Raw genomic sequence first — 27,088 nt, forward strand, 5'->3', positions numbered from 1 at the left:
CACGTGAAGTTTTCTGCGTGTATGCTCACTGCTTGTTGTGGGTGAATGGTTTTCCTGTTGGCTTTTGTTGTTTGGTCTGCGTAGTGTATGTACTTCCACATGAAGTTTTCTGCGTGTACGCTCACTGTTTGGTTTATGGGCGGATGGTCTTTCCTGTACTTTCTTTATGTGCAATCCTAGTTCAGACTGTGTTCCAGTTGACACTTTCTCGTGTGTTTTCTTTGGTTCTTACTTTTTATATGTTGGTGTTGAAGAAATTTTGGGCTTTACCTAGTTGTTAGTCTTTTTAGGATTTTCTGGTTTTACTTACGTATGTTGGCTTGATTATTTCTATACTGTCTAGTCTTATACTTCTCGGGAACTCTTTTATTGTGATGCAAGGTTTGTGATTAGATTGGCATTCTGAATTGTCATATGTACTATATTCAATTGCTCAGTGTATCTTCATGCATCTTTTATCATCCTTCATTGTGTTTGGTTTCCTTAGGGAGGGGGATGTGTTATAATCTATTGTTGCATTTCCCTTCTCTATGGTTCCCTTCTCTACTGCTCAGCCAGTGTGTATGTTGGTGTGCCTGAAGATCTCTAGAATGTTTGATGTATGATGATGTCGTGTAATGTTGGGTGCTTGGTGATCTGTGAGTGTCAGTTGGTGTGTGCAGGCTGAGCAGGGCAGAGGCTGCTCCTGGTGGGGCAACATATGGACTCACCATCTTCCTGTGATTTACTGATGTGATTATCTTAACAATAAATCTACAATATTAATCTACTCATCATCTGGTCTCTAAGGACTACCTTATTTACAATATAGAGCCTAAAAAACACAAGCAAATAAAAAGAAAAACAAGAGGAAGGACGCAAGTAATGGGCCTTTACTCCAGGGGATGGACAAACACACAAAGAGGAGGCAAGCCTACAGCAACTAATAATAAGCAAACAAAAGAGCGTGACAATGAAGCCAAACAATGGTAATCAATGAGCGTTCTCTAAGCCCACAGATAGAAAATAAATATTCTCAAAGAGACAGCGCTGTCTAGGCAACACCTGAATAAGAACTGCTTTACACGTGACCTATTATCATTAAAGCAATTTGGTGCTGCTATTGCAGCATGGCTGCCAAATTAGCTCTTACGTCTTGAGAGTTAAAGTTTTCTTCCTTCTTCTGTGTCGATGGCTGCGCTTTGGCCGATCCGTCCTTTCTCTGTGTTGTTGGCGCGCGGGAAGCTCAGTCTAGTGGCTGTGTTACGAGAAGGGTAGCTGTCACCATGGCCGCGAAGGGTGTCAGTAGGGAAACCTTGGACCTGGAGCTTGAAACTTTCGGACTGGAATATAACGAAGATGATGCAGTGCCTGAGAGGAGTGAGTTACGGTCGGGAGTTGGCTGGCTTAGAGCATGAATAGGCATTCCTAGAAACGTAGATCGATAGCGTAAAAACAACTAATCTTAATATTGTAAAGCTGTAAGGGTGGATTGTGCGCCAATGCCTTTTGTAATTAAACAGTAACAACATTTTGCGGCTTAGAAACCCCCTCGTTATATAAAAAACAGACCCAGCGTCCAAAAATCTAAAGGCTTTGTGACTGAATGAATGAGGGGGAATGAGTGAGTGAACCACTTACGAAGGGAAAGTTGATTTGAAAGGAAGTAGCTAACGAGTCAGTGAGGGTATGGCCGATGAGAGTTAGTGATATATCAGGGACGTGAGAGAGGGATAAATGACGTAAAGTTGAGAAAGTGTCCATTGTATGTATTAGAATGTCAGAAGAGGAAACGATGAATAAGACAGCCAAGGGAAGGAGTTGCGGTTAGGTATGGAAAGTGAGCGACGAGACTTATGGACCATGTGGCCTGGGTGTGATGGAAGAAGCTGTACTCAAGCTATGTCTGAGGTCTGCCGGCATAACTGCCAAGTGACCCCCTATGCCATGTGTGACAGCTTTAACCCTTTTTGTAATGAATTCATTAACTCTGAAATGTAAGTGTGAACAGGATTTATTCCAAATTGTGTTCACCCACACTGCAATATGGTCAAGATCTTTTGCTTTCTCACATTGTAAGGTTAGACATAAATACATGTAAAACACACAGGTAGTATTATATGAAAATCCTAGTCTGGCTAAAAGTAATACACATAGTTTGGGGCCTCTTAGTGGCTGTACTTGCTCGAGAGTCTGTTACTTAGTGATGGTCCTGTAAATAATGTACATCCAGTTAAGGCAGTGAATAACTCCTTTCAAAGTTTGAGCGGTGTTATGGGGTCACTGATTTGAACTAGTTCACTTTGCTATAAAGCACAAGACTCTATTGGTGGTAAGTTTGAAAAATGCGCAACTAATAAGGAACAATCTTGTTTTAAAGCTGACTTGTGTAGTAACCACAGTGTGGCTAAAGTGGCCTTTGTTGGAAAAGAGTGAAAGTTGGCAATTGGAGCAATTAGTACAATAAGAAGCAGGACATTCTGAGCTGTGGTTTCGAGGGTTCATAATAACTCAATAAAAACGTGATTGAGTAATTTAGGAATTGCTATGTGAAAAGCATATCCAGACTTTAAACACTGTGGATCCCTTTTTGCATATTGGCAAACTGGTGAATGTTAATTCATGTTAACATTTTGGATAACTATCTAAGGATATATCAATTGGTGTCTATAGTTGAAAGTTAAATAAGAAGTTGAACAATATTGAATGTATAACAATGAGCTCCCTGCTGTATTTAGGGAGAGGCAAGCATCAGTCCAGTTCAGTATTGGAACTAGGCGGTATCTAGGGGTGTATTTTAGCAGAAAGCTATCTTTACTGTAATGTTTAAGCAGGCAAAGCTTAATACTTTAGCATATCTCCTAAATGCTGGCGTTCATGTTTAGAGAGGCACTTTAAGGGTCCTGGGTGCCCCCACGCATAATTTGATAGCAAAAATGTAACATGGCCAATTTGATGGCTTATAATTCTATGTCGCTTTACAGAAAAACAATATATATAGCAAATGGTGTACACTACAGAGATTTCGATTTGAGAAGGACATATATATATATATATATATATATATATATATATATATATATATATATATATATATATAAATCATTAACGTTTTAACCAAAAAAAACAGAGTCACCCAATCTAGTTAGCAGAGCAAACTATAACTTGTGCCCTGTCATACACTGCTTATGACCTCACATATTACATCACTCATGACATGTTCTATGACATTTATAACATCAGGAATGACCTCATCCAAGCTTCTATTGTACACGTCACGCTGTAAACTAGTATGGCATTTGAGGCCTGAAAGTAAAAACAAAATAGCTCAGAATAACATGAAGCATCATTAATGCCATCAAAACTCCCTTAGGTTTAGCGAACATGTGTTATGTGCATTGACCCTATAACATACACTTCACAGGTAGCCTAGTGTTATGAATTCGATGTACCCCAATATAGGCCTAGGTTGTTACGCAACCTTTTACCTAAATCTTTCCTACCATTGTTCTACATAACAGGTTTGGAGCTTACTTTTTACCTAGTTTTGCCTAGGGCTGTCCTGTGGTTTTCTCCAAAAACTAGCCTCATGTATTATCACAGCCAGATTACCCTCTTCTGCATAATAAGTCTGTGTAAGGGTCACCTCTGTTGTCATCCTTGCCTGACCTGCCCATAGTACACTTCTAGGTAGAACCCCTGAGGGTATCTTTCGGGTATATAAGGACTACATCTTTACTGGACAAACTAGAGTATAAAGACTTCCATGCTGGCACGTTGGCACGAGACGCTAAGGTCCCTACATGCAGACACTCCAGCACACAGTGGTCTGCCTTCCCTTGCAGGTGTTCATCTTTAGATCAAGACTGGGTCCTCCTACATCAGGTAATGGGGTTGACTCTATCCTGGGGGGGTGGGGGGTGGCCTGGGGGGGGGGGTGCCTGGACATCAATACCTTAGTTTATGTTGTCTAAACATGCAGATTCTATATAGATTTGTAGGAACAACGCGATGATAGTTCAAATGAACATCAATCACAGTTGGGAAATCCTTATTTCACATAGTATTCAATACGCATACAACTCTTTAATGAAAACCCAGTTTCTTAATATAGTCAATATCTGTTTCAAAATTAATGCCCTACTATAGATAGCTTTTATCTATATCAAACCCCTCCTAGTCACCAAACGTACATTGAGAAATGAAGTTGATATGAGCAGCAAAGTTAGTTATGTAAACAGTATTTACTCTTTCGAGAGAGTTTACTCTTTACCGCGCTGTTTGTAGACAGAGAGACTGTCTTAAGAAATAAACAAAGAGTAGTAAAGATATCTCCTAAGAAGCGTGTACACTCTATGCAGCAGTTGTCAAAAAGGCAATATTTGCTTGAAAAAGCCAATGTCTTCTGCTGCTAAAGATCATACTACTTGCAGCCTTTATACTGTGGTGAAAACATTACAGATAGCCCATCTTCTGAAGCAAAACAAGCACAAGCTCATAGATTAGTATGTAATGTAGAAATTGTCATGCTGAGATGATTCTGTCTAATAGCTCAAGGTTCTTACAAAACTTAGTATCTACTACATAGAATCTTTTCCCTGTTGGACACTTTTCCTGCAGAGCCAAAAAACTTGTGTGGAACATACTGGACACATGTTGTGCACTGTCACCTGCACACACTTACAGGGGGGGGGGGGGGGAGAATCATATCGCCCGACGCCCGAACCATGTAGATTGTTAAAATAGGCAAGAAGATTTAATGTCTATTTTGTCCGACGGACAAGAAGACATTAAATCCCTAAACACGGGTCTCTGCTCTCCAGCTCCCCGACTCTGTGATCTGGAAACGTGATGCCGCTGCCCCAGAAGTAGAGCTGCGGGGCTGACACAGAGATAGACAGAGAACTGCCCTGTCTCTGCGGCTGCTGGACGGTAGGGGCCAGTGTGCGCAGGAGCAGATGGACGGGCACAGGGCCCCAAAAGTGGAGCGGGGTTGGAGACATAGACCGGGCCCGGGAAGCAGCAGACATAAGCTCCCAGTGCACTGGAAGACAGTGGCCGGTTAGGGCTCAGAAACAGACCCCCAAGAGAGGAGGACAGCCTTAGGCTGTCTAGAGGACAGAAGCTGTCTGGTGTACTTAGGATGGTGGGAGGGAGAAGAGGCTGTCTGCCTGTGGCTCTGGGGAAAAGGTCGGTCTGCGGGAGAAAGAGGCTGGCCATGGGGACAGAGACCGAGACAGGCTCACAGTAGCTATAATTGGAGCAGTGGGCAGGCTGCTCAGAGGGAAAGCCCGGAAAAAATTATCTGAGTGTCAGAACCGGGTCCAGAGAGAAAAGCAGCTCCGGGAATTACAGACCAGACTGGCTCGGCAGAGAGCAGCCTGTGAACGGGGATGGGTGTGCCTCCCTGTCAGGGTGGGCTCAGGGAGGGCACACGCCGGGGAGGGAGAAAGGGGCAGCCACCAGAGCAGGAGAGCCCGCAGCGTGGGACAGGAGAGAGACAGAGAGACACCGAGGCAGCCGCTCTGGCCCTGCCACAGAGCAGAGAGAAGAGGCTGCAGTTAAGGGACTTCCTGGGATGCAGCTGTGGAGCAGATGCATTACCAGTGCTAGGATCATCCTAAACCTCCAGTATGTAATGAGGCTGTAGCAGTGGGAGCATAGGCTGCACATCCTTTCACAGACCATCTTCACTTGGCACCGACCTGCCTTCCATGACCCTCCACTCGCACCCCAATCTTACGATCTCCCTCTATCCTTGGGGGATTGGCCTCGCCCTTATTTAACGACTCTTCCCTTTTACCAGCCCTAACCAAAGAACCAACTCCAGCCCCTACCTGAAACCCGTGCGGGATAACTCCCTCAGTTTCAAAGACTGTGCTACAAACTCAGCCATAACAGGGGCCTTCCCTAGCACTAACTTATTCAAATGTCCCACGGCAGAATTCCTTGCTTTTTTAAAGATGCTTCCCAGCCTGCCTCTTCTCTACTGCAATTTGTGCTAGGGCTTGATAGATCTGTTCTTCCCAGTACAGAATTAAATCATGCTTAAAATGATTATATCCTCAGTGATGTACAGTCTTTGTGTATCCCCGATTCAGGCAGGATGGCCCCTTAATGCGCCTGTCTTTTGGGTGGAGAGAGAAGGTCTTCCCCTACTCTCTGTACACACCTCATGTACGACCCCTTCTCTAGAGGTCGGGGAAATGTTCCCCTCCCCCTTGCCCTCAGTACACATCACATTCACCTTAGTGCAGGGACGCAAGCTCTGTGTCTGTCCCATTGACCCCTCTGATCCGGATGGTTGCAAGGAGAAGGGTTCCACCTGCTCTGTGCTCGCCGCGTATACCCACTTCTGGGTGCAGGGAGGTAGACTGCCCCTTACCTCATATCTCTCAAACTTTTCTCCTTAGTGCAGGTTGTTGGTCGTCCACTTTTACCTGTCTCTAAAGTCCTTGTATGCATCCCTTTCTAGGTCTATGGAAGTTAGCTGTGTGCTCTTTTCCTCTGTTACTTTTCCTTTCTGTGACTGTACAACAGTGGCTCTTTGGGCCATTGGATGGGCTCTGTTCTCCAGTTCTCTATGCTCATTCACTTTATATAGACCCCTTGCTTGTGGTATCGCATGTAGTTTCAGTTGTGAAATTTAAGTTGTTGGCCCCCATAAAGGTTGAAATCTGCATTTAGGTGATGCTGTTGGAGTCTTGTAAGTTTTCAGTTTGTTTTAAATGTGGAATTGCAGTGATGTAAAGAGGGACAACACACACAAATAAGGGGGAGTTGATGTGTGGTTTATGCTTGTAATCCTTCCAAAGTTGCTAGATTGAGAACTAATTCCCATCATGGTTGTAATGTATATATTCTTCTGATTGTGTGCAAGTAGGCAGTGTATGCTCTAGGCTGCTTTTCCCTCCTGCAGAAGTTATCTTTTCGGCTCCTGTGATCAACGGTGAGTTCTCTATCCAGTATGCTTGCCTGCTTCCTCATCTGTGGACCTGTGCACTGTGCACTTATGCACATCACTCCCTCTGTGACTAGTTTAGAGGGAATTCTTGCTCTTGGGCTGTGTTTCGGGGGGATGCTTGCATCCTGACCTTGTGTTATAGAGGAGTAATAACAGCGGCAGGTCAGCCTGTTTTAGAGGGCTGGCGAAACTGTCTCATTGGTCTTGTTTGACTGTAGGTATGATGTCTTGTAGGCCTGAGTTATTTGGGTGTGAAAGGGGTGCTGACTTGTGGCTTAGTTTGGGAGGGTGGTTGGGTGCTGATGCTGGCTTCTGCATCTGGTTTAGGGAGTAAAGGCTCAACTTTGTTGCAGGGTTGGAGGCTCCTGGGCCTTGTCGATAGACTGGAGATTCCTGTGCATGCTATAGAGGTGGCTGAAGACTCTTAGGTGTGCTCTAGAGGGCTCTGGCTTGTGGGACAAAATTAGGGAGGCACTGGTGCATATGCTCAGCTTTGGAGTTGAATGCCCTAGGGGTGCTGTTTTCTGAGCTGATAACGGAGGTGCTGTTTTCTGAGCCCAGTTTAAGTCGAGAAAATATTTGGTTCTTGAGCCCAGTTTCAAGGTGGGGGTGCCGGTTCCTGGTCTAAATATTATAGGAGAGACTACTGCTGGTTCCTGGAGCAAATGTATCCACCATTATTCCTGCCCTCACATAAAGCGGACTGTGATATCATCTTGTGTATATGGCAAGCAGTGGGAAAAGTACATATTTTTCCATAAACTAGAAACAGTTGTTTCTCTGTCAGCCCTTATAATTGATTTATGGAGTAGATGGGACAAGTAGATTTTACAGGACATGTAGATCTCCGTACCAATTTGTCCCTTGGCCAAGTAGATTATTCAAACAAATTCCACACCCCTGCACTTACTCTTCAACACTAACATGTATAATGTGATCAGTACCTCCACACAACCATGATGCATTGGTAGCACATGTGTTTTGTAAACACACTCATTAGCTGGACACATGCTGTATAAGATTTGGTAGAAAAGTAATATGGTAGTTACCCGCCACTATGTAAAATATGAAAAAAACTAAAACACTCATTGGATGATGTCATCAATGACATCATTTGAGATGTCATCGGTAAAGTCATAAATTATGTTCACTTCGAACCCCTAGAAGGTTTAAAGGAGGGCGCCCTCACCGCTGAGGACGATTTCTGGGGAGTCCCACCATGTTCATCCCCCCCACCCCAAAACCTGGTCCCCGCTTGCAGTACAGATCATGTCCCTCACCTTAAATACTGCAATAAGGGCCTGCAACGGGTGTACTCCGTCCGATACCCCCTCACTGTGCACCTTCAATAGGAAGGACTATGAGTCGAGGTTAGATTATATTTTTATAGACAAAGTCCAGGATTTCAGGGTGGTACCTAGAATAGATAGCGACCACAATGCGCTCCTACTGGAGATGCAACATCCCGCACCCGTAGCTGGGTCTTTAATTTCCACTATTAGCGACGACCCTGGGAACTTGGTTCTCACTACAAATAGGCTTCGTGTGAAGTGGGGGAAGCTGTTAAATGCGGAAGGCAGCATGATTAAATTATATGAAATAGCACTCCCTAGGTTTAAAGAAGTGTATGATCTTATAGATCAACCGAGACCCACAGATTATAATAATAAACTAGCTCAAATTCATGCGGAACTAGTGAGTGATCTTGCTGAGGTTTTCTATCCAGTGGTACCATCACGTAGGAAAAAGACTCGAACCCTGACCTGGTACAATTCATCTTGTAAGGAAATCAAGTCCGAGCTAATAGCCACTATAAAAGCTGGCTCCAATAAGGGCAAGGTTGCAGAACTTAGGAGGGACTACAAAGCGGCAATGAAAACTGCCAGGGCTAAGTGGGATTGGGACCGTTGGCATGATCTATCCGATGCCCTAGATGCTAGAGACTCTAGGAAATTTTGGGCCCTGGTGACCACTGGGACAGGGGAACCCAAATCAGCAGTGGAGCCTAACATTGCACCCTCTGTCTGGGAGGCCCATTTCGGGACACTCTATCAAGACATTACCCCATTATCTGATGATGTGGCGTTCAAGGTTCCCGCTTCTTCGGAAGCGGGCCTGGAATTCAACCTTGAAGAGGTGATGAGCGCAATGGAGAGATTGGCGATGGGGAAGGCCCCTGGTTTAGATACCTGGGGATCTCTTTAGACATCATCCTGAGATCTGGGGCCCGTACCTCCTTATCCTCTTTAATGCCATCCTAGGAGGTATGGCGATCCCCTGTTCTTGGCTGGGGGCAGAGATTGTACCTATATATAAGAAGGGCTCTCCTCTGCTCCCAGCCAACTACAGGCCGATCAGCCTTATTAGATGTCCCCCAAAAGCTATTCGCTCGCCTCATCCTGAACCACCTGCTAGACTGGGTGGAAGCCAATGATATCCTGAGTCCCCTCCAGGCTGGCTTCAGGAAAAATACGTCCACCATGGATCAGATTTTCCGCCTCGTCCTTCTGTGCTGGAAGACGGTAAGGTTAGAGGGGGGAAGGCTGTACATGGTGTTCGTTGACCTGAAGTCAGCCTTTGACCTAGTCCCACGTAAGAAATTGTGGGAGGTCTTGAAAAAGCTAGGTGTACCTGCTCAGTTATTAAACACTATAATTAGGCTCCATGATAATAACTATGCGCAGGTTAGGTGCGGGAGGGATGGCAGCTTGTCATCGAGGTTCCCTGTTCGTAGAGGGGTGAGGCAGGGCTGCGTATTGGCGCCGACCCTGTTCTGCCTCTTTATTAACAATGTTATCTCCCACCTGGAAAACGTCAAGGATAATGATGCCCCACGTCTGACAGGCAGGAGGGTGCCGGCAATTATGTTTGCCGATGACACCCTCCTGCTCTCCAAATCCCCGATGGGGATTCAGAGGATTCTGGATGGATTTGGTCTTTTCTGCAGACAACATGGTCTAGAGATCAACACAGAAAAGACCAAATTCAAGATTTTTAATCCACCAAAAAAAGCCAGACCTAATCCCACCTTGGGTACTGCCAGCCTTGAGAGGGTAACAACTTTTCTGTATCTGGGAGTAACGTTATAGGAAAACTTATCCTGGAACCCCCAGATAGTAAGATCCCGGCTCAAATTGTCTGAGCTGTCGGGTGCAATCTTGAAGGTGGTAAACACTTCAACTTACAAGCCTATCAGTCCGGCACTTGAAATGTACCAAACCCAAGCCAAGGCAGCCGCTACCTATGGGAGTGAATTATGGGGGCATAAAGCAGGCCAAGATTTAGCAAGAGTGGAAAATAATTTCCTCAGACGCCTCCTGACCCTTCCCCGAGGCACACAGCTCTTGCCCTTGAGACTAGACATGGGCCTCCCCTCCATTGCTGAGGAGTTAGAGTCAAAGCCGGTGAGGTTCTGGCATAGGCTTTGGTCCACTAATGAACTTGTTCACTACAGGCAGGACCTTATTCATGTCATGACCCTGAATTAACATGATAAAATCCCCTGGCTTACTTTTGTAAAAAAAGAACTGTACTCCATGAATTTATCTGAGCTATGGGTGGACCCCGAACACGTCTGCCGAAGGGTTTCGCGCAAAAGTTTGGTCCAAATTTACAAAGACAATAGAATAGTACTCCTGTTGAACGCACAAAATAGCGGCACTCTTACAGACCGGTTCCTGGAATCCAAAAATTCCTATGTATTTGAAAGTTTTATGGATTTTATTTTTCCCATCTTTGCGAGGAAACTGTTTGTACAATGGAGGCTAGGTACCCTGCCTACTAGAACATTCACCTGCAAATGGCTAAAGGGTACTGATAAAACTTGTCCACGTTGCAACACTCATGAGGAAGATGAACTTCACATTATGTTTGTCTGCCCTGCCTATAACAAATCCAGGAAATATTGGTTAGCGCCTCTTTGCAGAAATTTGGGGTTTAGTAATTATTTACATGCAGATAGAGTAATGAAAACCAGCACTCTCGCCCATATTGTGTTTGCGGTGGCCACATTTCTAATGGCAGTCTGGCAGATTAGGAAGAAAAAAATCCTCTAATGTGTGCACATTGTCATGATCTGTTTCTAACTCTTAGTGCCTTGATTAGGTGGGAAATCAAATGCAAGAACTGTATGAAATGTGTTTTTAATAAGCTAAGTTTTACTGTGTTTTGTATTGTATCTTTTATGGTCTAAATGACCGAAATAAAGAATTTTTGGATTGGATTGGTTTTAGAACATGTCTTGAGAGATGCTAATATGTGATATCATAAGCAGTGCATGGCCGGGGCGCAATATATAGTTAGCTCTGCTAATTATAACTGTTGAATTTCTGTGGCGTTTCTAAGTTCAAAATGTTTGTTGTTACTGATATACTCACTTAACTATAATGGCACTGTAACTTTTTTTTATCAGTTATTAGATATATTTTTTATTTTGTTTTCGAAAGTGCACTAAGTGCAAAGCGTGCTTAGGGGACCTTGTATATTAATTTTAGAATGTACACACTGCAGTTTGAGTGTTTTGTCCGAAGACGCAGTATCTGTTCTAGGTAACAGCACTTGCCATTCATTTTGATAGAATAGCAATGGAAGAACTATTTAAGAATCACATTTTGTATTATTATAACTGATTGTATTACTATTGTTTATTTTCTCCTTCTGCCTTTAAATATTTGAGTTTATGGCGCCATAGATAATTATGCATTTAATTTGCTCAATATGGTTAAATATGGTAGTGTTACCAAAAAATGGAAATTGTGAGTTGTGCCTCATTATTATTATTATTATTATAGACAAATCAATTGAGGGAGTCTAATAGTATGTATAGTAATTAAACATAAACTTATTTTACGAAATGAACTTTTTACATGTTTAAAGATGGCGCTTACCAGTCAGTTTTGTCTAGCACTGTGTATTCCTTCTCCTCTGTTTACTACCTATAAGGTATTTAACCCTTTCAGTGCTGATGACGGCTCCCGGTCGTCATCAGTTACGGTGGGCGTGTGCTGATGACGGCTGGGAGCTGTCGTGACCACGCCCGCGATCGGAATGTGCCGCACAGGTGCAGAATTCCGGCCGCGGCGGAGGGGTTAATGAATTTAGAAAATGGCGGTCACCGTTGTGAACAAGGCTGCGGGCTGCAACCGAAACGCGTAGACGTGGCATTTTCTGAGCTTGGAAATTAAATTCTTGAAGTTTCACTGTGGAGTACCGATGTAGTTCTTTGTTAAGGAACATTGTATATGGGGGATATATATATATATCTATCTATCCTAAACTGGAGTACTCTTTGACATCTGAATGGCACGCTGCATTTAAGGAAACAGGATTCAGCCTCAAATTAATATATTTATAGAAAAGGAATACATACTCTCTTTTTCTTTAACACTGTCTAATTGTGAATGATGAACATTAGGTGGGATAATAATGAATGACCAATTACGCAGAGGTCGAAGATGAAGAGTATAAATGATGGGCGCCGCAGGTGGATTACTAACGATATGGAAAAAATGTCGGCAAGAGTTGTACTAGTTCGTATATTATACATTGCTAAAAGCAAAATTGTTGTTCTACTGCATAGCTAGTTTTGTGCTGCACTTGAGGACTAGACTTTGTGTCTGGAAGTCTAGGGGAACTTTAACACTTTGCTGGAGTTAAAATTAACCTGAGTGTAAAGCCTCCATAATTTTTGACCGCATGAGGATTATCCAAAGAGTTACTGGCCTCATTCCTAAACATAAAGTTCACATCACAAAGGTAATTGAGGCATTGTTGTATACTGTGTTTTCATTTTTCAGTTTTAGTTGTACAAAATATTTATTATTATTGTTTGTAAAGGGCAAATTGCTACCTATAACGGTATCCTGGCACCAGATGGGATTGTGTTAGCTTCTGAATGCAAACTCAAAGGGGATCAAAATGCATTGGGAATGAAGTTAAAAAAGTATATAGAATTCCTTTGTTGATGCTGATAGTTCAGTTTAATTTTTAAAGAATATTTCAAGTTCCTGGATAAAAATATTGGTAATATGATGAGTGAACAGTAAGCATGTAAAATTAAGTTTACCAACATGATGCATTATGCTTAAATAAATCTGAAATATTAGAGAGAAAACAATATTGGGCAGGGCACTATGGCATTTTATGTGGATGGCAGAATGTAAAATATTTGGGATTTTCGAGCCCCCATCTCGAAATCAGGATCGGGAAAGGCGCAGTATGTTATTTCTTTCTTTTGTCTGTTTCCCCCCCCCCCCCCCCCCCACCCTTCCCCGCCGCTCCACTGCTTCAGATCTCATGCAGCCGCCACTGCCCCACTGACTAAAGTGCTCACAACGCAGGCAATTGTTTTAAATGATGAACCATGATGAACAGTCAAAGTTGAAACAGGGGTCTGCTTTCAGAGAAACGGGATCATGTTATCTATCAAACACTGTTCAAGCCATTCCAGTGCTGCCGTCATCAGTATTGTTGTGTTTTGATTTTGACAGGTTTGGTGTATGTTCCTTAGAGCTGTGGGCCTAGGTTTATCACTGTCTTGTTACCATATCAATTTGTACTTTGTGTTGCAATATGTACATATTTTACGAATTGTCCTTTGATTCTCCCATGAATGTATGTTTGCGTTTTTAAGATGATAATTGTTATTAAAGAGCTGTGCATCTACAAAATGCACAGCTTTTGCTGTACGTTCACATCTTTATTGTAGATGTAATAATTATATTGTATCTAGACTGAAGCATACATGCCCTTTGAAGTACACCTCACCCATGTCTACCAAAAAAGTCAAGGCTGCTTAAAGTGTGAGTCCTTGGAAGTGATTAAGGCAAATCTCTAAAACAGAGGGCAGGTGCTTGAATAGTTGTGAGCCATTCCACCAAAAACATAGTTAAATCAATGTAAGCATTGAACTTCTATGGTATTTCAAACATACACAGTTTGGTCAAGTTCTAGGCGGGAACTTTGGGAAGATAACTAATTGTACTGCATGTGACAAGGCCAGCTTTGTACAGCTCACTGATCAGCTCTACTCTCGTATAGAAATTGTCCATATAAAAATTTCAACCTTTATGAAGGAGTGACTGGATAAGCTCCCATCCAATATTTCCTATGACTTCTAGCGTGGGAAGGCAACCTACAGAGTGGAGTCCTTCCCTTTATACACTCTCAAGCTGTACACCTAGCCAGTAGAGCTCTCACACAGCATGTACAACTTAATGCTATAGCAAGCTCTTTTACTCTTAACGTACTGCCTGAGCAGCAGCTGCCAATTGTACAGCATCAAGGACTCATCAATGGCTCATAAATGGCTATATTCTTTGAAGGATTATAAATCAGACAAATGTTCCATGACAGGCTGAATTTTGAACAACCTGTAATGATCTGGATGGCCCTGGGGAAATGCAGCAGAATTATCACGGAAATTCAGCATAAGCTGCAATAGCAAGCACCGATCTCTGCTCCTGTACGCTGCAAAGATGGGTGTTACCCAACCCATGCGGGTAGACCAGTAGGACTGTAAGCTTGGTTTTTGCACTAACCCCATTTAAGCGTAAAGCCCAGTAATGTCTTCACCTCCTCAAGGGAAGTTGGAGTCCATCAGTGTGACCTCGAATGAGGCCTTAGAGTGCCTCCATTCTCCCCTCAGAAATTGTTCTGTACACAAATTTGTTTGCTGCACAATTTCATAAAGTAGGTCATCACCCACAAAGAGATGGACGTAGTGAATAGGCAAAACATTTGCTGTATCTACTCTACATCCAGTGGGGAAATTTGCGGCTGCACTAAATTGGGGGACTCCGAAGAGAGAGTCTGTGCTTGCCATCGCACGTAACTGCTCTCTAGGTTGGTCTACCCTGCTACAGTTGCTCAGCACTACAGACTGTGCTTGCAAAGGGACTTCACAAATGCCATCTTCATGTCCCTCTGAATCGGTTGAAGATAAGTTGTCAGATGGAACTGTGTCGACTGAAAAATAACTTCCAGATCCTGCTCTATTTTCCTCTCCCTCAGATGCTGTCTCAGCATCTGATTTTGTCTCAGAGCCGTCCTCTGTAACTCTAGTTGGGGCTTAGGCTGCAGTCATCCACTGAGACACCATCTCTCCTGACTGACGAAAACCGTCATTCTAAAACAGTGTCCTAAGTAGAAGGCACGAGTATTGTTCCCTTTCAGCCGGTAGGAGTGTGCATCTGTGAGATGTGTGCAAATATAAAATGACTTGTCTTTTTAGCTCATGCTTCAGGTTCTCCAAGCCCTCAAGAAAGACAAAAAATGCACAGTATTACTTTATCTTGCCAAATACCCAATACCACAGCATACGTTTGCATGGCTTTAGCAAAACTTTATTTTTGGGGAGCTGCTGTACCTTTGCCAGTATAATAATTATTTGCTAAAGTCAAAATCTACCTTTGATCTCAAGAAGCACACATTCACATAGTAGCCCCTGCTACTTTTTACGCAGGCTTGGGCCTTGTGAAAACTCAGCGCTATTACCAGTGTCACTGGAATTATGCATTGGGAGCGGGCTGAGTTATGGGACAGGGTTCACTAAATCGTTCCGCAAGAAAAGGTAAATTATGTGGCACAACGCAGCACTTTTTTTGACAATATTATTACATTATTTTGTGATTTTTAATGCTTGATACCACTGCCTGGACAAACATGTCACATCATTAACACCAGTGTAGCAACCAAATACAAAAATAAGCAACTGAAAGATGACCACATTTTTAGTTACTTTTGATCTGCAATTTTTTTTATATAAATATGCAGATTATGCAGGGATGATAGAGTATGTAAAATTGTTTGTGAATTGCACCCCCAGGGGAAAACACACATTTATATTTAAAAAAAAAGCCACATAGTCTATAATTTATGCATAATCTACCGATTTGTAAAAAAAACCAATATAGTTCAAACTAAAGGAGAGTCGACCCATGTCAGGACGCGCACTGATGCATAGATGGACGAGAGGGATGCAGAGTCTGGCACGGAAGAGATGCGTCTCGCCTGCACCAAAGGGACTAAATTCAACATGGGCAACAAGTCTGGTTTAACTCATCTATTCTTTTGATACCTCGAAGTGTCAGATTTAGTAACCCCATCTGGAAGTGAGCACTGCCGAGATGCCAGCATGTAAACCATACTAGCCAATAAGGCTACTAACCTTACTACATTAAGAACAACCATGTAGGTTTTATTGTCAGTGCATGTGAAGTCATTGAAACACATGCCCTTTTAAAAAAAAAGATAATGCACCCTGCTTTTAGGGGGTGTGAGACCTAATTTAGGGGTGGCTTATACACATTAAAAAGGAAGATTTGACTTTGCCAAGGGTTTAAAAGACAAAGTCAAGGTAGCAGTTTAAAACAAGCTTTGGCAAAGCCAATAGGTCTTGCCTTTGCAAGAGCTATTGGCTTTGCCAATATGTTTCAGCAATGTTGTACACCAGAGTGGCTGCTGTTCAGCATGGCTAACATTTACTGGGGTAAAGGAGAGTGTTGTGAAGTGGAGTGTCGTAAAGTGGAGTGTTTTGGAGTGGCGTACAGCAGAGTTGAGTGGTGCGGAGAAGAGTGAATTGGAGTGTCATGGAGTAGCGAACAGTTTTGCAAAGTGGAAATGCGTAGAGTTGAGCGGTGTAGAGTGGAGTACATTGTTAGAGTTGAATAGTGTGTTTTTGAGTGGAGTGGCATAGAAGGTGTTGCGTAGAGCGGAGTAAAACGTTGTAGAGTAGAGCAGGGTAGATTGTCATAGAGTGGAGTAGCATAGAGTGAAGTAGTGTGTTATAGAGTAGACTAAAGTGGCATAGAGGGAGTTGCGTAGAGTAGTATTGTAGAATTGAATAGTGTCGTAGATTGGCATAGAGAGTAGTAAAGTGCTGTAGCGTGGAGTGCATAGAGTGGAATAGTGTCAGTGGAGCAGAGTTTAATGGAGTAGAGCATCATAGAGTCGAGTATTGTGGAGTAGCCTAGAGTGTATTAGAGTGGCTGAGAGCGAAGTGCCAAAAAGTACAGTGTTGCGAGTAGAGTGCATTGGTTTGAGTAAAATAGTGTGGAGTGCATTGCGTCGTGTGCAGTGATGTAGCGTAGTTTAGAGTGCAGTGGCATAGAGAGAGTGGCACAGAGTGGAGTAGAGGTAGAGTGGCTTTGAGTGAAGTGGCATAGAGTGGAGTGGTGCAGGGCTGAATGGAGTAGTGGGGGGTAGAGTCCAGAGATGTAGAGTGCAGGGTCGTCGAGTGGTGCAAGGTCGTAGAGTGGTGCAGAGAGCAGTGACATAGAGTACTATGGTGCAGAGTGGAATAGAGTGCAATGATGTAGAGTAACGTAATGTGCAGTGGCATAGAGTGCAGTGGCATTGAGTAGAATGTTGTAGAGTATAGTGGCATAAAGTGCAGTGGTGCAAAGTAGTTACAATGGCTTAAGGTGCATTGGTTTTTAATCAAGTGGTGGAGTGCATTGGCGTACAGTGCAGTGGTTTAGAGTATAGTGGAATATCTTAGACTGCAGAGGCATAGAGTGCAGTAGCATAGAGAGCAGTGGCATGGAGTAGATTTTGAGTGGAGTGGTGCAGGGTAGAGTATAGTGGTGCAGGATAGAGCACAGTGCCATAGTGTAGAGTGATGCAGAGTTGCTTGCAGTGGCATAGAGGGGAGTGGAGGAGAGAGGCAGAGAGTGCAGTGGCTTACAGTAGATTGCTTCAGAATGCAGTGGTGCAGTGTAGAGTGGAGTGGTTTAGAGTAGTGAAGTGGTGCAGAGTGGATTGGCATAGAGTGGTGTAGAGTGTCGCAGGTTAGAGTGGCAGAGTGCAGTGCTACAGAATAGAATGTCATAGAGTGTGTGCGGTTGTGTAGAGTGGCGTAGAGTGCATTGGTGTAAAGTGCAGTGGCATAGAGTGGTGCAGTGTAACGGGACAGTGTGCAATGTTGTAGCTTGCAGTGGACTAGAGTATTGTGGCGTACAGTGCATTGGTCCATAGTAGATTGGCTTGGAGTGCAGTGGCGTAGCATGCAGTGGCACAGAATGGAGTTGAATAGACTGGCATAGAGTAGAGTATTATATAGTGCAAAGTATTTTAGAGTGGCTTAAAGTGGATTGGTGTAGAGTGCAGTGGGGCAGAGTGGAGAGATGCAGAGTTCAGTGGCATAAAGTATGGTGGCATAAAGTGCAGTGTTGTAGAGTTTTCTGTCCTAGAGTGCCCTGTTGTATAGTATAGTAGAGTGTTGTAGAGTTGGTTTTGAGTAAAGTGGCTTAGAGTGCAGTGGCGTACACTGCAGTAGAGTATAGTGCAGTGGCACAGAGTGCAGTGTCATAGAGCGCAGTGGTGCAGAGTAGGTTAGAGTGACATAGAGGGGATTGGCATAGAGTGCACCAACAAACAGTGGAGTGGTATAGAGTAGAGTGCAGTGGCATAGAGGACTGTGTTGCAGAGTAGGATGGCGTAGAGTGCGGTGGTGCATAGTAGAGTGGTGTGGGGTAAAGTGCATTGGCATAAACTGGAGTGGTTTAGAGTAGAGAGGAGTGGGGTAATGTGGAGTATGCATGGTATGGTAGTGTGCTGCTATTACAGGCAACACATCTTCAATTGAAATGACCATTACATTTGCACTTGCGTACAGTTTTACTGATAAAAGTGTACAACGCACAAACAATCGTGTTATAATGTCCACACCCAATGTATTGATTTGATAGTCCGCACAGTTCATTTACAGACATTTAAATATTGTTTGTTAAATAACATCGTACAGCCTTCCTCAAGCAGAGCCCCTGTAGCCATATGATTGTCACATAAATCCTCTCACTTTGAAGTTGGAGAAAGAAAAATAAACACCAAGCTACCTGGAAAAGACAGGCTCTCTTGCTTGTGTGCCTTGAAGTTCCATACAGCTTTTCGAATATAATAATGCTTGTTCCCTGTAACAAGTTTTTCTACAGCGACGTGTGTTTTTATCCATTATAGTAGTTAAAAAAGTTCAGTAGCCTTTCTGACATGCCTACCAACATAGGCTTTCCATTTAGTTGAGGGTAGCCTTCCAAATCCTGTTTTGTGCACCCTTTGTTTCAGGCCAAATCTGGGTAGTCCAGTCATTCCCATAATGGATGTTGCAAACTAATGCTAAGACGTGGTGCAAGTGATCACTGCTGGCAATACGCTGAATTCTGAAATAACAGAGTTTCTTCAAAATCTGAAAGGACTTTCACATCTATTTTCCCCTTAGGTGACTTATGCAGGATGGAATATCAACTGGAGACCATTATATGAATGTAATGGAGCGTACGTCTGTTTTATACTGTATGCATGCTTATTTTGGATATATTATAGGACAGGAACCATGGCAAATTTTCAGGAAATTAATGTGAGATGAATTCACATACATGTAATCCAAAAAGGAATCACTTAAACAGCTTCCCTTCAAATGTGGTTAGATCTGACCTCCCAGAAAAATATTGAACACTCGTGCCAGAGTGTTTGCATTTACATTAAATCTTAGCGAGGGCTGTTACAGGCTGTGCTCTCCAAATGAATGTCGTATACCATAGACCCTGTCACATTCACCAACAATTTGTTTGGTACATTCTCGGGAAACTGGCAGGCTTTACTCATCTATTCTTCCACTACTGAATAATACTGCAGTTTGCTTGTGTGGCTCCCCCTCAACAACCTAAAGTTACCCAATCCTCCTTTGGCCCCCATCTTCAAAAACATTACAGCCGTCTCTAAGATTTCAAGTGATTTAAGCAAAACCCATAGCTTTGCAACCGTGAATCATTCCCCCTTAACCAGGACAGCCAATTAGGACCAATATTGTGTGCAAATTTGAGAAACCTGTGTAAGAGGATTATCAAGTCCTAGACAAGGACTCATTTAAGCAATGAACAGTTTTGCTATAGAGTATAAAAAGTAAGGTTGAAGTTTCCAGCTGTCGACATAAATCAGTACCAACGTTTCATCACCTAATTGACTGCTGATACTCCTATTAAGTCTGAGAAATATAGTCTGTTTGTTAAGGCATTGCGAGCAAAAGGGCATGAACTCTTCCAAGTCCAAATCCGTCATTTTGTGCATCCGCTTTGTATTATATGAAAAGTATACACACTGGTATTCCGACTCCTATTCCATGCATGATGTTGTAGTGGCTTTTGGAGAGATCTTGGTATTTGGGTGGGCGTGTCCTGATTGCAGCATAAGCACTACATTTTGGATAGAAAGAGACGTACCACTAATGTTTAGGACTCTGCACTGATGTTGGAAACTTTAATGCCATTTGATCGGACATCTCTATCTAATGGATAACGCCTTTCATTCAGTTGACCAGTTTTTGTGCAAATTATGATTGCTTTTACCATTTACTCGTCTGTTAAAGAAATTTTATTTATAGGTCAACAGGAGTAGATCTTGTTTGCCCTTCTGACATTAGCCATACAGTAAAAAGTTTATTGTGAAAACTTGCAGAGCTTTGAGAAACTAGGGGTCATGTTTGTATTACATTTCTTTATTGATTTTACATTTTTCTTTAACCAAGGATATGTAATAAAAGATCTAGTAATTAAAGAACATGGATCGATTTGGTCTTTAAAGTTCAGAAAGCAATGGCTTGTGTGTCAAAGTCAGGTGATAGCTATTTATGTCAAAGAAAGAGTCAATTGATTTTACTATGCACCCTAACTAAGCGATGAATTGAGCATGTATGAAAGATTTTTTACAATGAGGGAAGCAAAATGTGTAGCTACAGTTTTACTGCTAGTGATTGAATCAAAGGATCTAAACGTTGCTACAAAAGCAAAATACTATTAATCTGATCGCAAATTTCAGTTGATGGTTTTGAATCAAAGGCGTGCAATACGGCTGGTCGAAAGCATTCTTACTTAGACTATAACATCTGTAATTTAGACCTGTTTCCAAACTTAGAAAATTACAGCATCATAGCACGATCGACAGTGATCACCGCCCACAAATCGTTACTGTTACCCTAAATTCAGTCCATCATGGTCCTGCTACAATTACTTACAGGGGAATTCATTTTGAAAACCTAAAACGTTTAAGATGTAATGACGACATCAGTATAAACATGGTAAAGGAATGCCTTTGGCCTCTGTCCTTTTCTTTTATGGTGTTATGTTATTGTGCTGCAGCCTTCCTTTTCCAAAAGCGCCGGGACACTCTTTTTGAGTAGCCGTGCGCTATATAAAAGAATAAATAACATAACATAACAATGCCTGCTACTTACTGCAGGTTGTTACCTGTTGAAAGCCTTTCCCATCGCTGATTGGACACATTTTTGTTTTCAACTTTTAAGTCAATTTCCATCTCCGTCGCATTTCTGTACTGACTTTCGTACCACTCAGACCCCCACTTCAAATCAAACTATGGCGTAAAAGAAGACCAGAAACACCGCCCTCATGACAGCCAGCAAGCATCCTGACTCTGAAGAACTACTGAAAAAATACAAAATTGCACACAAAAAACTATAAATGGGCATACCAAAAGGATAAACAACACCACCTTGATCAATTTTGGTGCATGCTCCTCTGGGAAAGTAAAAGCCAGAACTCACAAATTCTGGGCGCTAGTGAACAGGCAATCCAACGGAAACATCAGTCAGGAGAGTGCAAATATTGCAGAGGAATAATGGGTAATATTTTTGACTGGTCATTTCCGTTCTTATGAAGGAGTAGAATCTATAGCAATCAGCAATGCCACATTGATTAAAGATACCCATAAGGAGTGCCAGGACTGCTCACAAGAGTCGTGGCAACATAAAAGTGAGAAAATCTCTATCACCCATACAAGGCTGGCTAAAATAGTATCTAATGCAAGATCAGATGGAGCGCTAACCCCAAATGGCCTGCCACAAGCCCTGTTTAAATCGAACATCCCTCTCTGGTCAAAGCAGCTAGCAATCCTTTTCTATTACTCACTAAGGAGCTCAATTATACCTGACTCTTGGCGGGGGGCAATAATTCATACAATCTACAAGTCTGGCTCTCATGCGTACCCAAACAACTGCAGGCTGATAGCCTTACTGGACAATGAGGCAAAGCACTTTGCGAGCTTCCTACTTGAAGAACTGAGCTATTGGGCTGACCGGAAAGGACTGATCCCAAAAAATCAAACAGGCTTCATTGCAAATTCTGGCACCATTTCTAACTTACTGGCCCTATCAATACTTTTCGATAATGCAATAATTTCATCCAAGGTGGTTTATTGCTGTTTTGTTGATTTCAAAGCTGCCTTTGTGGAGGCAATAGTCCAATTAGACACCCAACACCTGGATACAAGTCAAGCTTGGTACTGGCTCACACGTTTCTCGAAAAATCATGACAACAAGGGAATCAAACAGGGATGTGTGCTATCTCTGCTGCTCTTCAAATCTGCCCATTGCTAACCTCTCAGCGGAGCTAGACGCAATAAATAGCCCTACCGTCAAGATTGGTGGTGTTCAGTTAAGCAACTTTCTGTATGCCGATGATCTTGTCATCTTCAAACTTACCCAAGTTTGGCTGCAACGACTTCTAAACAAATTATATAGTTACACCCCCATGAACAACCTGGAGGTAAACTTAACGAAAACTCAAGTGGTCATATTTGGCAGGAAGCATCATGGAGGTGGTGGCTGGTCATATAATAACTCTGGACTCTTGGTAGGAAAATCATATAAATACTTGGGGATCAACATCGACTCTAGGGGCACCTTTGTCAAACATCGCAGCAACATCGCTATGAAAGCCATGGCCCTTCAAGTGAACGTCTCAAAACTTTCTAAAAAATTGACAGGCCTGAGCCTAGCCCCAATGTTGGAAGCCATGAGAGCTAAAATAGGCCTCACGTTGTTGTACGTCTTTGAAATCTCCTTGGGTAAATTCAGCTCTACATTAAACCAACATGTGAACTAGATTTACAAAAGGGTCCTTCAGCTGCCAAAATCTGCATCCGCTGCATAGATTAGATTAGAACTAGGCCTCCTAAACTATGAAATTTTAAGCGCAGGTGCTTATCTAAAAATGTGCCACAAGCTAAGGCAGGCTGGAGCTGGTTCCATCGAGTCATTGTTATGGTCAGATATCAGCTCTAGAAATCTTGGCCGGCCATACAGTCGTTTTTTTCATGAATGTGTACAGCAACTATCAGCAAGTGAGCTCTGGAATGTCAACTCAATTAATACAGCTTTCAAAATATCAAGAAGCGCATCCAAATGTGTTCCTTTTCTTCTGACAAAGTGACTCTCGCCAAACGCAAGCATGCCTCTGCAGTAATCAACTCAACAGTTGGACTTTCTTCCATCATATCTGCCCTACACATACCCCCTGTATCTAAAACTGTGGTTTATAGCACTTAGACTGGAGGAGTGGCACTTATTGCAACATCTACCCCTTTGGCGTCTCCAATCAGTTGAGCTTCTGTGCAGGGGCTGCGGGGAATCGGTCGAGTTTTTGGAGCATTTTGTATGCCTCTGCCCAGCATTGCTGTCCTTGCGCAGATCAAAACTGAGGCCAGAGTGGACAGATTGGGAGTCCGGTCTTGTAGACAGGGTAGCTTAGCAGCATTGAATCCCGAGAACACCGCTTTAAATATTAGCTTCACACTCTTTATCCATCTTAGATATCGCAAGCTTAATCGGTAAATATCAGGCCTGTGTCAAAAGCAGGGAATAAGCGCAGGTGGTTACAATGTTGGGTACATCTTTGAAGTTGCTCTCCAGCAAAACCAGTGTATTCAGCTTCATTCTCACGACATGGAACCCAAATTCAATGACTTGTCATTGACTATTGACTGTTCCCACTTTGAACTGTACATTAACTTTGGGATTCTCTTTTTCAAGTTGGTGTTCTACCTGCTGCTTTTAGAAGTAACCTCCTTTTTATTAATCTTATTTATTGATTCTATGCTACCATGTGGTTTCACTTAAGCAAAGGTTACCCTGTTCTAGAAGAAATTTTATATTAACAATTTTATTGCTTTATTTTTATTGAGAACGATGGGAGGAGCTTAGTGAAAAATATTCTCTAATGTCTTTTTAAGTTTCGATTTTTATCTGTCGATTGTAATGATTTAATTAATCAAACCATAAATATCTTCAAAAGGCAAAAAGAAAATAGGGCTGGGTACATTCTATATTTTCAGGTTAGCCACATAAGATACTTGTACATGCTATGAAATGTAATGCAACACTGTTATATAGTCACTGACTAGCATAATAACCCAAGATAATGATAACAGGGTGGCCCGGTGTAAAGAGGAACCTGGGTAGATCCATATTATATCAAGACAGTGGTTCCACACAATCATTTTTTATGATCTTGTTCCTATGTCCCAAACTCACTTTGTATATCTGCATAACAAGTGATCACTTAAACTGAAATTGGAGCACAAGAGTATTCTTGTTAAAAAAAAAAGTAATTTTAATTTCAAATTAAATATTATGCAATCCATCCAGCTGTGGTGCTAACGATGCAATACTCAGCGCAGAAGTAGCAAAGTAGTAATTGTGCAAAGAAATGTTTTTGAAGGGCGAGCCATTATATCCAATGGAATGAGCCAGTGGCAAAACCAGTTTTATGTGGAGGAAGGCCAGAATCTCAAATATTATTATTGTTCATGAGAAAAATGCACCAGTGGAGTAGAAATATATTGACATTTTGACCCATTAGGATTAATCCAGGGTTATCGCCAAGACAAGCTAATATTTGGAAGGTATCTGACAGGGGTGTGTGGGCTTACTGGAACACTCTTGCCTTGAAATTACACCTAGATTGGGCAATGTGGTTGCCAAGAAAATATTGCTGAATATTAATTTGCATGACAGTCAACCAGTGAATCAGTTTGAATATTGATTTACCCACTGACTAGTGCACACATCTGGTATAATAATGCTGTCCTTATTGCCAGTGAGGCTGAACTTATGGCCTGAATATGCCCCTACTGATCCTACTTTTGACATGTTTTGGTTAAATGGTAGATTTAAAACAGATTACAAGGCCCACTATGCGCATTCTACCTTCCGCAGCTTCACTACAGTTGACTATTATTTAACCCACATATGTTGTAATATATTTTGAGATATTTCGTACATGTTGATAGTGATTACTATGTACCGCTGATCACGGAGCTGACGTACAAGTGTAACATAACCCTGAGCGGGTTCATCAATATTGAGTTGAATTGATCACTTATGGGCAATAACAATTCCTACTGAATTTAGTATTTTTTGGAGCATTTTGGTGAATAGGCGGGGTTTTATCTAAATCATTTTTTAACTTCAGTACAAATCACAACATAAACATTGTGGCATCAGATCTCCCACTCGTTTCTCTTTATTGATTTATAATGTTATTGTATGTTTATCATTCAGATCATCCAGTTACGACTCTATAATTACAAATTCTGATGCATGTTTCCACACATTGATATTATTGTATGCAGGTCTCCTTATTTGAATTGTTTATTCCAACCATGCCTCTCTCGCTGCTCCCCCGCTATTCCATTCAACTGCCATCTTTTACTATGCACTATTTGGCTGCATGATGGAACTTGCTTGTTGTGTAATAAAGCCCCAGATCTGAAAGCCCAAGACTCCTGCCAACCATGTCCCTCTTCAGATCAATTTAGAAAAGGGGGTGGTGATGAACAGAGTGTCTGAATTAAGCAGACCACTCTTACCCAGTCCAAAGATCAGGGCTTGATCCATCACCGTTATTTATCTCACTGCCCCATCCCAGCTCAGAAACTGGCTATATGCAAATCAGTCTGTCCCTGGCCCAGTGCATCATGGGAACAGGGCAGACTAAACTACCAAGCCAATTCTTTACCAGAAAGGAGACAAGCTACCGGGGACCGGTTTCTGGCATTTCAGCCGTCTTCGGCCCGGCTTGCTTGAATCCTGATGGAGCAGTGAGAAAGGGACTCCTGTCTGAGTATACCCTGCCACACCTATAGTGGCCAAAAACGATTTAGAAAAGGGGGTGGTGATGAACAGAGTGTCTGAATTAAGCAGACCACTCTTACCCAGTCCAAAGATCAGGGCTTGATCCATCACCGTTATTTATCTCACTGCCCCATCCCAGCTCAGAAACTGGCTATATGCAAATCAGTCTGTCCCTGATGTGAGACCCTTGCTCATTGCACCATCAGGATTCAAGCAAACCGGGCCGAAGATGGCTGTAATGCCAGAAACCGGTCCCCGGGAGCTTGTTTCCTTCCCAGTGTAAGAATTAGCTTTTGTAGTTTGGTTTGCCCTGTTCCCATCATGCACTGGGACAGGAACAGACTAATTTGCATACAGCCAGGTTCTGAAACTGGGATGGTGCAGTGAGCTAAAAAACGGTGTTGGATCTAGCCCTGATCTCTTGACTGGGTGAGAGCTTTCTGCTTAATTCAGAGACTCTGTCCCTCACCACCCCTTGTTGTAAATATTTTTGTCCACCCTAAGCGTGGAAGGGTATTCTCAGATGTGAGACCCTTGCTCATTGCACCATCAGGATTCAAGCAAACCGGGCCGAAGACGGCTGTAATGCCAGAAACCGGTCCCCGGGAGCTTGTTTCCTTCCCAGTGTAAGAATTGGCTTTTGTAGTTTGGTTTGCCCTGTTCCCATCATGCACTGGGACAGGAACAGACTAATTTGCATACAGCCAGGTTCTGAAACTGGGATGGTGCAGTGAGCTAAAAAACGGTGTTGGATCTAGCCCTGATCTCTTGACTGGGTGAGAGCTTTCTGCTTAATTCAGAGACTCTGTCCCTCACCACCCCTTGTTGTAAATATTTTTGTCCACCCTAAGCGTGGAAGGGTATTCTCAGATGTGAGACCCTTGCTCATTGCACCATCAGGATTCAAGCAAACCGGGCCGAAGACGGCTGTAATGCCAGAAACCGGTCCCCGGGAGCTCGTTTCCTTCCCAGTGTAAGAATTGGCTTTTGTAGTTTGGTTTGCCCTGTTCCCATCATGCACTGGGACAGGAACAGACTAATTTGCATACAGCCAGGTTCTGAAACTGGGATGGTGCAGTGAGCTAAAAACGGTGTTGGATCTAGCCCTGATCTCTTGACTGGGTGAGAGCTTTCTGCTTAATTCAGAGACTCTGTCCCTCACCACCCCTTGTTGTAAATATTTTTGTCCACCCTAAGCGTGGAAGGGTATTCTCAGATGTGAGACC

The 27,088-nt window shown here is 42.7% G+C and overlaps 1 protein-coding gene across 1 annotated transcript in view; it reads left to right on the forward strand.

The window, feature by feature from the left end:
- The first annotated feature begins 1,109 nt into the window (after positions 1 to 1,109).
- POLA2 (DNA polymerase alpha 2, accessory subunit) overlaps positions 1,110 to 27,088 on the forward strand; it is a 288,530-nt gene continuing 262,551 nt past the window's right edge. Inside the window, exon 1 of the mRNA XM_086938034.1 lies at positions 1,110 to 1,359. Coding sequence (XP_086794160.1) covers positions 1,266 to 1,359 — 94 coding nt within the window. The 5' untranslated portion in view covers positions 1,110 to 1,265. The remainder of the gene's footprint in view (positions 1,360 to 27,088) is intronic.

Source organism: Lissotriton vulgaris, chromosome 9 (genome assembly GCF_964263255.1).
Source record: "Lissotriton vulgaris chromosome 9, aLisVul1.2, whole genome shotgun sequence".
NCBI lineage: Eukaryota > Metazoa > Chordata > Amphibia > Caudata > Salamandridae > Lissotriton > Lissotriton vulgaris.